The 12,582-nt window shown below is 35.1% G+C and overlaps 1 protein-coding gene across 2 annotated transcripts; it reads right to left on the reverse strand.

The window, feature by feature from the left end:
* Positions 1-5,254: 5,254 nt before the first annotated feature.
* On the reverse strand, positions 5,255-6,286 carry LOC122107206 (poly(rC)-binding protein 2-like). 2 transcript variants are annotated; one of them, XM_042678795.1, is made up of 2 exons: positions 5,659-6,262; positions 5,255-5,592 (listed from the first exon to the last, which is right to left on the reverse strand). In XM_042678795.1, the coding sequence occupies exons 1-2, from the start codon at positions 6,260-6,262 to the stop codon at positions 5,255-5,257; spliced, it is 942 nt and encodes a 313-aa protein (XP_042534729.1). The 2 variants fall into 2 exon arrangements, with proteins under 2 accessions (XP_042534729.1, XP_042534730.1); XM_042678796.1 differs by having other exon boundaries at positions 5,255-6,286.
* Positions 6,287-12,582: the final 6,296 nt, after the last annotated feature.

Genomic DNA, 12,582 nt, shown 5'->3' on the forward strand with positions numbered 1-12,582 from the left:
CATGATAGAGTGGCAATCTAATGGGTCAATTTGATGTGTAAGACTGTAGAAGTTTCTTTCAGAGATATCCTTTGGACTGATGAAATGGAAACTGTAACCCCCACAAACTTGAGGCACTGGGTCCTTCCAAAAACAAGGAAATACAAAAATGGGGAGGAAGTTTCAAAGCAGAAAAGATACTTAAGTGAAAGACAACAAAACTTTAGCTGTAATGGAGCAATACATTCTAGCAATCGATTTTGAAGCCTGTTGATTACAGTAATATGAGTCATAACTTTGCATTTCAATATCACTAAAAATATGGATTTCAAATATTTGTACCACATAGAAATGGTAGTTATGTAAAGAGATGTATAAGTTCATTAGCCTGATTTTATTGGTATTTTCTCTGTAAAAGCATTATTTTTACATATTGTGCTCTAAACAGTATCAAGTGATGTTTATGCTTTGTATTCTATAGAATTTACCCCTTCTTTATCTTTACACACTAACATTTTGGTTTGAGATAAAGTTTTAAATATCAAGGCCAAAAATGTACAGAACTTTACACTAATTTTAGCATCATTGAATAAAAAGAAATAACCCCCTTTTTATTTATTGAAAGCCTTCAATTAAATCTTATAATAAATCAAGTGTCATTGTTAATTTTGTTCATTAAATCCCCAGAACAATTATCTAATGAAAGTTCTATTTTTATAACCAATAAGATTTTAAGTGATTTGTCAGCAGCCAAATAATAAAGATGTGGTAGAGAAAGGATTTAAGCCTAGATAGTTTGATTTCTAAACCTACATGCATAATCTTTCTACCTTTTTACAGGAGACATATACCTGCAAGGCACAATGAAAAGGACTGGGAGTATATCACCTGTAATATAAAACAGATGATGCTATTAGGAAACCTATTGCAATGGGATTTCAAGGAAGATTCCCTAATTTGTAAGAAATAACTATAATGATGTATTAGATATTAGTATTCTGAAGATAAAAATAGTATTTCAGTTTTACTTGGCTCTGAACATAATGCAATTCATGCTAACATGCAAGTTTTCCAAGTCACAATGCTTTGGTTTGTTTTTCAAAAAAATACTGGCAGTTGCTAAAATCCCAAATGTTATATTTAATATACCTGCTCAGACATAAAGAAAACTGGAGAAACACAGAGAAAATGTGTTAAATATTTTGTATTAATATTGGAAATAATATTTATATACTTGATTTTAGAATTAAAGTGGCACTGATATTTCTTCCCAAAAGATTTCAGTACATATACAGAATTAATTATTTACTTTGAATCTCATTTTATTTTGCTGAACCTAAAGTAAAGCTTCATATTCTTACTCCTAATACTGAAAGATTAGGCAAATTTCAATAAGCTTTTCACAGTATGCCTAAAAACCATAAGTTATAATAATTGTATTCTATGTTTTAATCCAGTGCAAGCAGAAACAAGTTTTTTTCTGAATAAAACCAGGTGGCCTCTAGCAATTACTATAGCTTAGTAGATGTTACATGGAACAAGTATGTCACTGCAATCTATGAACATCAAAAATAGCACTCATATATAAAAATATTAATGAAAAAGCTTCCAGAAAGATCTGTCTTCTAAAGAAAGTATAATTACATTGAAGAGAAATGAATCATGATCAGTTATAGTATTAAATTAGTATTGGAAAGATTCCTCAAAAATCTTGTCAGTGAACCAGCAAAGTTAGATGAAATGGAAAATTCCCAGAGTATATATAAATAACTGAAACTGACTCAAGAAGAAATAAAAATTTGAAGATTCAACTACCACAGATATCAAACCAGTCATGTGAGAACTTTTGGCAAGTTAAACATTTGCCCTACAGTGTTTTAAAAGCAATACAGAGCAGATATTTCTAATATGTGCAACTCTTCCAAGGAGAGAGAAAGAGAAAATACAGAACTTAGTGAGGTTGGTATAAGCATGGCAAAACCAAACAAATATTAAAAAAGAAAAATCAGTGATTTTACTTTGACTACAGATTCCACGGTCACAGACAAAAAGCTAACAAAATCCTACAATTTACTAAAATGTATGACCAAACTAGATTTGTATCTCAGGAATTGAGAATGGTTTGTATTAGAAAATATGAACATTTAATTTTTTCCTTTAAAAGATACAAAGAATGAATCACTTCAATGTAGGTAAAGCATTTGATAGAAATATATATTCATTCATAATCAAAAACTAAGAGAAGAAAGTATGTTGTCATAAATTTATAATCCTAATGCTAGAGATGCTGAGACACAATAATTCAAAACTTCTGCTCTTTGAAAGCTAATGAGAAGTTAAAATACACAATAGGAAAACAAATTTAAAGAACCTACATCTAACATATGATTGGTATACAGCACATATGAAGAAAATAATTAGGTTATGTACAAAATGGATAAAAGTTTTAAAAGTATTTCACTAAAAGAGATTGTAAAATATTTAATATTTCTATGAATAAAATGTTCAACATCATTAGTCATTACATTCAAAAAGCAAATCAAAACTTGAATGCACTAGTAGTATGAACTTAGTGAAACAAAATTTGGAAATATATCTGGACACGATGACTGAAGCCTAAAGTCTTAGCATGTTGGGAGGCGAAGATGAGAGATCATGGTTTAAGAACATTCCCAGCTAAAGTTATGAGCTCTCATCTTAGTAAGTGGCTGGGCAAGGTGGTACACAGCTGTTATCCCAGCTACAGAAACCTATCATCCCCAGTGATAAAAGGAAGAAAAAGTTTAAGAATTGTAGCTCAGACTGGATCAAAAATATAAGTGAGATTCTACCTAAAAATGCAAAAATGGATTGGAGGCCTGGTTTGAGTGACAGAATAACTTCCTTGCAAGCCACACCTGAGTTCAAACTACAGTGCCAACAAAAATATTAGCAATACATACCAGGTGCTAGTGAGACTGTGGAAAAACTGATAGTACTAAAACAAGTATAAACTGATGAAAATACACTTTACTAAGTACTGATAGAATGGAAAAAATCTGGCTTCCACCGCAATTTGTACAGAAGTAACTGAATGTTTTAAAGGGAGAGAGGCAATAGGGTAGGGAAAAGGAAGGGTTCTGTTAACTATGTTAGTTAACTGGCAATGGTCAAGCTAGTTGTTGCCAGAGAAATTGTGTGGTGGTATCCTACAGAGACAAATGTTGTGTTGATGTTGTTGTTGTTGTTGTTTTTAGCTTAAAGCCATGCCAGAGAATTATTATTTAGTGGAGAGTTATTTAATGGAATCCTGAGCCCAGATTTCTGTAGTCCTCAAAGATCATACACAACTGATAAAAATTCATTACCATACATTGTCTGCAAAAGTTTTAAAGCTTCTTTTTTTGAACAAGATACTTAATTTTTAATTTTTTATTTTATTTTATTTTTGTTGGTCGTGGGGCTTGAACTCTGGGCCTGGGCGCTGTCCCTCAGCTCTTCAGCTCAAAGCGAGTGCTCTACCACTTGAGCTACAGCGCCACTTCCGGTTTTCTGGTGGTTTATTGGAGATAGGAGTCTCACGGTCTCTCTGGCCCGGGCTGGCTTTGAACCGTGATCCTCAGATCTCAGCCTCCTGAGTAGCTAGGATTACAGGCGTGAGCCACCAGCGCCCGGCTATATACTTAATTTTTAAGAGTATGCAAATGTGAACAAAGGCACAAACATTCCCAAGAAGCTATATTTTATTTTATTGTAAAGAAGCTGTAGAGAGGGTTACAGTTAAATGGGTAAGGCAATGAGTACATTTCTTGTTCAGCTTTGTCATACCCCTTCCCTTGTTGTTCTCCCACTATCCCTTCCCTCCTCCACCTCCAACACCCCCCCCATTGTAAAGTTAATTTCCAGTATACTGTCTTGTGATTATCATTGTTGCAATGGTTCATCCTGTGTCCTTAGTTCAGTGTTTTGTTATTCCCTATCCCCTTCCCAAATTTGACAAATATATATACAAGATGCAGGGGACCAAAATCAAGTTCAGTGACAACAGGGGATATACCATAGGGTGAAGAACATACAAAAGAAACAAAAAAAAATCACATAGTACATTTTAAAACAACAACAACAAAGAAAAATCCCTGTGTCCATACTTGGGGGTTCATTTCACTTAGCATCCTCTTATATGGTCATATGTACATAGCTTTTGAGCTTTTCTGCTCATCTGATAAAATTTCCCTAGACACATATTAATTATTGAAAATGAGGGAAACCATGAGACCTGTATTTCTTTTGGTCTGGTTTACTTCAATTAATATGATTTTTTCCCAAGTCTTTCCATTTCCTAACAAATGGGGAACCTGAGTCTTCATCAGAAAGTTAGCAATACATCATAGATGTACATTCTCTTCCACTACCACAGGAATTCTTGCAAGTCAAGTCCTAGGAAAATATAATCCTCAATCTTTGGGCACAAATTTTACAAGGGTCAACAAGATACTGGCTTATGGGAAAAGAATATTAAGGACCAATAAAAATGCAGTTGTAGAACTGATGAAAATATTTTAAATAGTCTTTCTAATTTTGTATTGTAAAGTTTATGTACATGGGGGTTAGAGGCCCATAAGCCAGGTATTGAATACATTTTAACAGTGCCACCCCTTCTCTCATTTTTTTCCAGTCTTTCCCCTCATGATCTCCTTTTGCCCCAAGTTGTATAATTCATCTTCAACGTAGGGTCTAGTGCGTATCACTAGTGAATTAGTTCACCATTTGTTCCACCATTTCTGTGCTTCTCTTTCCCCTCCCCAATCAGATAAACTTACATACAAAACCCAGCCTGGGTCTTGCGAAGAATAAAAGGTACAAAAATAAAAGCAAGACAACAGGACTGAAACCCACATGAATCACTTGTGGTATCTCGTTTCTCATCACACACAAAAAAAGCACCAGCACCTCTTTTAATATTAAAAAAAAAATCCTGGCATTACAGAACTGATATTCCATTATTACTTAATATTCTACTCTTACAGTTTTCATGGCAAATTCATGAGCCAAAAACAAACCCACGAAAATGGGGGGGCTTATAAAGCTAAATATGATCTTAGCATTAACAGCTAAACAGGGAAAGGAATTCAAATGCCTTAATTAAAAAACCACAAGTGGACTATAAAGTGTGTAGCTACTGAAGTTTACAAACTATTTAAAACCTGAGATCGTTGACTATTCAGAAACTACACAGATGGATTAGGGGTAGTAGAGGCTTACAGCTGACAGGAATTAGGGATGAGTCTGCATTGCTTTAGCTGCTCCCCATGCGGTTGGTCTCCGAGGAAAGCCTGACATTGATCAGATATTGAGCCAGGCTAATGCTGGCAGCAGATCCAGTGATGGTAACCCGTCTGTCAGGAGATCCTACCACTGGATTTGCAATTTTGATCTGCGCCCCAGACATGCGACGGATCTCATTGATTTTGGCTCCTTGACGCCCAATGATGCAGCCAATCAAATCATTTGGGATGTTGAGTTCTTGATAAGTAGTGTGAGCAGACGCATTCAAACCTGCTCGGAATCCGGTGTTGCCATTTGTCATGGGAAAATGAGACTGTTGTATTGCCAACGGGTGCATTTTGGTCAGGGCTATGGACGATCCCTCCTGGTCAGGATTGAAGGACACAGATGGGCTGGTGTGGGGGAAACTCTCACTGTTGCTGCCAGTGCTGTACCTGTCCTGACCGCCTACAAAGCTGGCTAGAGAACTTGACGGCTTGGGCCGGTAAGGAATGGTTATGCCCTTTGGAGGAGACTCCAACATGACCATGCAGATCTGTTTGACACACTCAATGATGGATTGTGGTATGCCAGCAATACTGATGGCCCTCTCAGTTGAGTTGGGAAGCATGTCTGCTGCCATTTGGATCTGAGCCCCTGTACTTTCTCGTATTTGCCTGATCTTGCAACCACCTTTTCCAATGAGAGAGCCACATTGACTAGCAGGAACCACCAACCTTAGAGTGATCAAAGGTCTACTGGTAGCTGTAGTGTTGTTCATACATCTGCCGACGTCTTTTTCTGGTTTGTCAATGATCATGGCAAAGGCTTTAAAGATAGCATTAGTGGGTCCAACCAAGGTGATAATTCTCTCAGGACAATTCCCTTCTGAGATGTTGATTCGTGCACCACTCGCCTCTCTAATCTTCTTAACGGATTCTCCTTTCTTTCCGATGATACTGCCAACTTCCTTTCCGTACATAAGTAGCCGGATGGTGAGAATGACATTTAATCCACCTTCCATCTCACGGGTGTCCATGTCGAGCAGTGTTATAGGAAGCTGGACTTTGGGTGATCAAAAAACTGCAGAATCCAGGCGACTCAGGGGGAAAAAAAAGGAGCAGAAGGAAGAGGAAGGGTGGGAGGCTGGGGTGGAACAGTGGGAACAGGTGGGAAGGCCGAGGAGGAAGGAGGGAGTGGAGGAGGAGGAGGAATGGGGAATGAGACCCCGGAGCAGGTCGAGGGCAGCGGGCGGACTGAGAGGGCACAGGCTGTGGCTGTTCTGGATGATGCCTCTACTAGTCTGTCACAGTTTCATTTATGATGTAAAACACATTCTTACATCACAGATCTGCAATCCCACTCCCAAATTTTACTAGAGACAGAAAGTTTATTTTCATAAAAACACATATTTTATGATATGAATATTTTATGGATGAGTTCATAATAGTCAAATTTAGGAAGAATTTGTGAATGAATTAATAAGCTTTGTCATATATCTAAACCAATAGAATAGTACTCCGCAAGTAAAGGAAAACAGTACACTACTAATGAACACAAGAGCATATTTAGATCTTTTGCTAAGTGAAAAAAAAATGACTGAAATGCTATTTAATTCTATTTGTATCACATTTTCTAAAGAATAGAACTATAAATGACAGAGAGAACCAATCAATTACTACCAGAGGCTGGAGCTAGATGCAAGAATATTCTGTAGAGAAGATGGGACAATTTGGTAGGGTGACTGAATTCCATTATACCTTGATCTTGGTGGCATTTTGTCAAAATTCAAAAAATTATAGTATTTTTAAAGGTTTTATTCTACTTCAAGTAATGCCTCAACAATATCAAATGAAAATGGACTGAGCTTAAAATGTCAAATCTTTATTTGTATACATGTGCAAAGAACCAGAAAACTTCTATTTAAAATGGTAACATTTGTTATAGCAAATTAAGTGTAGTGGAAATTCAAATAAATTTTAAGAAATATTTAAATACTTTAAATACTTTAAATATTTAAATACTTTAAATAACAAGGAATGCAAAGCACTGGAATATATTATTGAATATTTAAATAGAGAAAAATAATATGTCATGAACTAGAAGATGAAATTGTTGCTGTGTATATTCTCTTCAAATTGATCTATAATTAGACTGTATAGTGTAACTCCATTCAAAACTCTTCCAAGGTTTTTTGGCAGGACTTGTGAAGTTTTACCTATATACTATATATATATATATATATATATATATGTATATATATATATATAGTTGGTCATGGGGCTTGAACTCTGGGCCTGGATGTTGTCCCTGATCTCTTCAGCTCAACTTGAGTGCTCTACCACTTGAGCCACGGCTTCACCTCCAGCTTTTCTGGTGTTTTTTTGGATATAAGAATCTCACAGACTTTCCTGCTCAGGCTGGCTTTGAACTGTGATCCTCAGATCTCAGCTTCCTGAGTAGCTAGGATTACAGGAGTGATCCATTGGTGCCCGGCTTAACAAAGCTTATTTTCAATTTTAAATATCAATAGACAAATAGGGACAAGGACATACCATACCAGATCTTAGGTAGAATCATAATCGGGATAGCAAGACATTATCATTGGAAATGAAAAGTTTTCTGAAAAAAAGTTATTGGAAACTACAAGGCATATATGGGATGCTGATTTGTGACAAAGATAAAAACAAAACCAGGCATATGCAAATTTTGAGCAGTTTAGTTGAGAAGACAGTGATTGATGAATCAGGTAGTGATAGATCACAGAGAAATGAAGAAGAGTCATGAGGCGTGTACAGGAAACAATATAAAATATTTGATTCATTAAAGTGGCATATTAACCTTATAGGTTCTAGTCAAGTGAGTTAAAGGCTCAATTTATGACTGTTTATATTGTTAGGCCTCAGTTTCTTTGAATAGAAACACAAACTCAGGCTGTTGTCCTCTCAAGATTTCTTTGACAATGGAAGAGAACATCAGTTGTAAGGAAGCCAGTTGGAAAACAAACCTGGAAAAAATTTTCCAATAAGGAAAAATAATAGAATTGCACTCTGGTCTCATCTACACATAAGTTAAATCCAAAATATACTTCAGACTTAATTGTTCAAAGATAAATTTTTAAATTTTTAGAAGAATATATTAGTAAACATCTTTTTACCTCAGAAATCCTCATACATTGTTGGTGGGAGTGTAAATTATTATATAAGTAAAAAAAGACTGCCCACTGCTTTGCACATTTAACATTCATGGATCAAACAACACAATTTTTCCACATTGTGGGAAGATATTTATTCATGCTTTCTGCTAAAAAATGTTAGTTTGGCTTTGAGAATTTAACCTGAAATACATTCTGGGTATATTTTTTCATACATTTGAGGCCAGGATAAAATTTTATATTTTTCCTTATGATCTGTTACAGAGATAAATGGAATATAAACACACATGTAGACATGTAGATATATCTGTATTCATATTTTGTATATAATACACAAAAGCAGAATTTTGTAACAGGCTATTTTAATCATTATCAATTACTAATGCCACTAAAATATTCCCTTAAAATTACAAAATTAAATATGGGGTAAACATATATGGCCATCAGTGGAGAACAGAAAAGCCTATTCATGATGTCCTCTACTCAACATTCTCAATTGTTTTACTATATACCTGAAAAATGTTTGCTTCGGAAGTGGTATGATTGTTATTTTAAATATTTTTCTAGGGCTGGAAGTGTGACTTAAGTGGAAAACTGTCTGCCTATCAAGAATGAATCAAGATTTAAACCTTAGTAATTTGAAAAATACCACATTTAAGTAAATTTTATTCTAAGGCCCACCATTTTGAAAACTTTGAATCCATATTGTGTCATTATTTAAGTACATAAATAATGAGATTTGTTGTTAAAGACAAAGAGAATAAGGAACATAACATTAATAGTATATATGAAAAATAAATGCAAATTTGCTTTTGGGTCATGCTCACCAGACCCATCCAATCAAAACTCCCATTGGGTACAATATAACTCTATTTTAAAAACTAATGTTTAAAAACAAAACACATAACTAAGTGTACTTAACTTTTGTTTATATTTATTGAGACTAATAATGATTCATGAATGAGATTTACTTTCTGTTAAGAACCACCTGGAAAAATATCATTCTTGATCCTAAGTTTGATAACTCATATACAATGATTTTTCTTCTTACATAATTCACTTAAATTTCAGAATGTGTATGCCATGTTAAATAGAAACACAGAAGTTTGTCTTTGTGTATTTAATATTATTAAATATTGTTTTAAAAGGAGTTTCATATATTACATCTTTTATAGATTTATTTAAACAAATATTTTAATTTAAAACCATATTTCTATCATACATTTTGCAAATAATGAAAGAATGGTTTATTTAATTCCCTAGGCACTGCATGAAATTCAATATTTATCATTTAACATATATTGCTGAATATATATCAGGCACCATTCTAGATGGAAATACAGTAATGAAAAATATAGAAGGTCCCTTATTTCTGGAGTTTATGTTCCAATGAGGATACAGACTTTATGAATGTGGGTCTCAAGGTGAAATTAGGGAAATTTGAAGGGACAAACAAACTAGACACTGACATCATCCTGAAAATCCTTCACGTTAAGATTTAATTGGTTAGATGGCTATAGGTCTTTAGGTAAATTTCTGGGTTTTCAATTCTATTCCATTGGTCCTGAGGTCTGTTCTTGTGCCAGTACCAAGCTGTTTTGATTACTATGACTTTGTAGTAGAGTTTGAAATTTGGTGTTGATATTCCTCCAGCAATGTTCTTTCTGTTAAGGATCATTTTTGCTATTCGGGGTCTTTTATTGTTCCATATGAATTTTTGGATTGCCTCTTGTGCTTCCTTGAAGAATGAGGTTGGAATATAGATAGGTATTGCGTTGAATTTGTAGATAGCCTTGGGAAGTATTGCCTTTTTCACGATGTTGATCCTTCCAATCCAGGAGCATGGGAGTTTTTTCCACTTCCTAAGTTCAGCTTTGATTTCTTTTTTCAGGTTTTTAAAGTTTTCATCATAGAGGTCCTTCACTTCTTTGGTTAATTTAATTCCTAGGTACTTTATTTTTTGTGGGGCTATTAAAAAAAGAGTTGCTTTCCTAACTTCAGCCGTGCTCTTCTCATTGTTGGCATACAGGAAAGTCATTGATTTTTGAGGGTTAATTTTATGCCTATAGCCATCTAATCTTCAATAAGGGAGCTAAAAAAAATAGAATGGAAGAAAGACAGCCCTTTCAGTAAATGTTGCTGGCAAAATTGGTTAACTACTTGTAGAAAACTAAAGCTAGATCCTTATATATCACCGTTCACCATAATCAACTCCAATGGATCAAAGACCTCAGAGTCAAAGCAGACACTCTGAAAACATTACAGGGTGGAATAGGAGAAACCCTAGGTCTCCTTGGCACAGGCCAAAATTTTCTTAATAGAGACCCAGAAACACAACAAATCAAAGAAAAGTTGGACAAATGGGATTGCATGAAATTGCAGAGCTTCTGCATGGCAAAGGACATAGCTAGCAAGATCAAAAGAAAGCCCATGGATTAGGAGAAGATCTTCACTAGCCATACAAGGGACTAGAATCTCATATCTAAAATATACCTGGAACTCAAAAAATTAAATACCCCCAAAACAAATCTTCAAAGAAACAACTGCCCAATAAATAAGTGGGCTAAAGACTTATAGAGAAACTTCTCTGAAGAGGAAAGAAGGATGGCCAATAGACAAATGTAGAAATGCTCAACCTCCCAAGCCATAAAAGAAATGCAAATCAAAACAACATTGAGATACCACCTCACCCCAGTTAGAATGGCTATAATCATAAACTCTAGTAACAGCAGATGGAGGGGTTGTGGACAGAAGGGAACCTTATGAATTGTTGGTGGGAGTGTAAACTTGTTCAACCACTTTGGAAAGCAGTCTGAAGGCTCCTCAAAAGACTCCACATTGAGCTCCCCTATGACCCAGCAATCCCACTTTTGGGCATTTACCCAAATGATTACAAACAAGACCATACTGAAGCTACCAGCACAACTATGTTTATTGCAGCATTATTTACCATAGCTAAGATATGGAACCAACCCAGATGCCCCTCAGTAGATGAATGGATCAAAAAAATGTGGTACATATATACACAATGGAATTCTATGCCTCCATCAGAAAGAATGACATTGCCCCATTTGTTAGGAAATGGAAAGACTTCGAAAAAATTATATTAAGTGAAGTAAGCCAGGCCCAAAGAAACACAGGTCCCATGGTTTCCCTTATTTGCAATAACTAGTATATGTCTTAGTCAAGCAGAAAAGATCAGATAAGTTGATGTTAGGGGAATGAACTCCAAGATAAGTATTTAAATGTTTTTTTTCTTTTATGCAATTGTTTCTAAAGTATTTATAAGATGATTTCTATGTTGCTTTGTAAGTCCCTCCCCCACGGTATAATCCCTGCTTTCACTGTATTTGATGTTGGTAAAATTTGTGGAGGGGAAGGGCAAAAACAAATCGTTTAACTAGCGATACAGGTGGACCCATTGCAACAATGAGATGTACAAGTCGTTATGTAGAAAAATGAACTTTACAACTTTGGTGGGGGGGATTGGGCGGGGGGAAATGGGGGAGTATAGGAAGGGATGGGAAGGGGAAACAAAGAGGAGGCAAAAATACTTGATAAGAAATGTACTTGTTATCTTGCCCATGTAATTGTAACTCCTCTGTATGATATTCTCACAATAAAAAAAGAGAGAAAAAAAAGATTTCATTGAGCAGAGATTTAAACAAGTACATAGGGGATAGCATTCCATTCTAAGGACCAACTAGAATAAAGACTCAAAGACAAGAGAAAAGCTCATATATATAGAGAGACACAGCAGTAACTGTAATCACTTTAGAGCAAAAGATATTGGAATATATTACTTACCTAATTATTGTCAGCTGCCTGTGGCCTTAGCTACTCAGGAGGCTAAAACTTGAAGAATTAAAATTTGATGTTAGCTCAAGTTAAAATGTCTGGGAGATTCCATTTCCAATTAACCAGCTAAATGATATACTGAGAGTGTTACTTAAGTGCTAGAATACCAGTAGTAAACAAGCAAGTCGAGCAAGTGTGAAACCCTGAGTTCATGCCTTGGCATAGGCACAAAACAGAAACATGTTACCTAACAGTTTTGAATATTTGTAACTAAAAGTGATTGAGATTGTTATTCAAAGAACAAGTATTATCTCTTGGATATTACTTAATAGAATACCCCTTTTTCTAGCTAGATTATACCTTTCTCCAAGGCAAAGGCATGTCTTACTAATTTTCTTCACGACCTG

The sequence above is a fragment of the Dipodomys spectabilis genome, unplaced genomic scaffold (genome assembly GCF_019054845.1).
Source record: "Dipodomys spectabilis isolate Male_0828 unplaced genomic scaffold, ASM1905484v1 ptg000048l, whole genome shotgun sequence".
Lineage (NCBI taxonomy): Eukaryota > Metazoa > Chordata > Mammalia > Rodentia > Heteromyidae > Dipodomys > Dipodomys spectabilis.

Bases quoted from the DNA above. Each gene is read 5' to 3' on its own strand.
- LOC122107206 (XM_042678796.1), bottom strand. From the start codon at position 6,262: ATGGACACCCGTGAGATGGAAGGTGGATTAAATGTCATTCTCACCATC.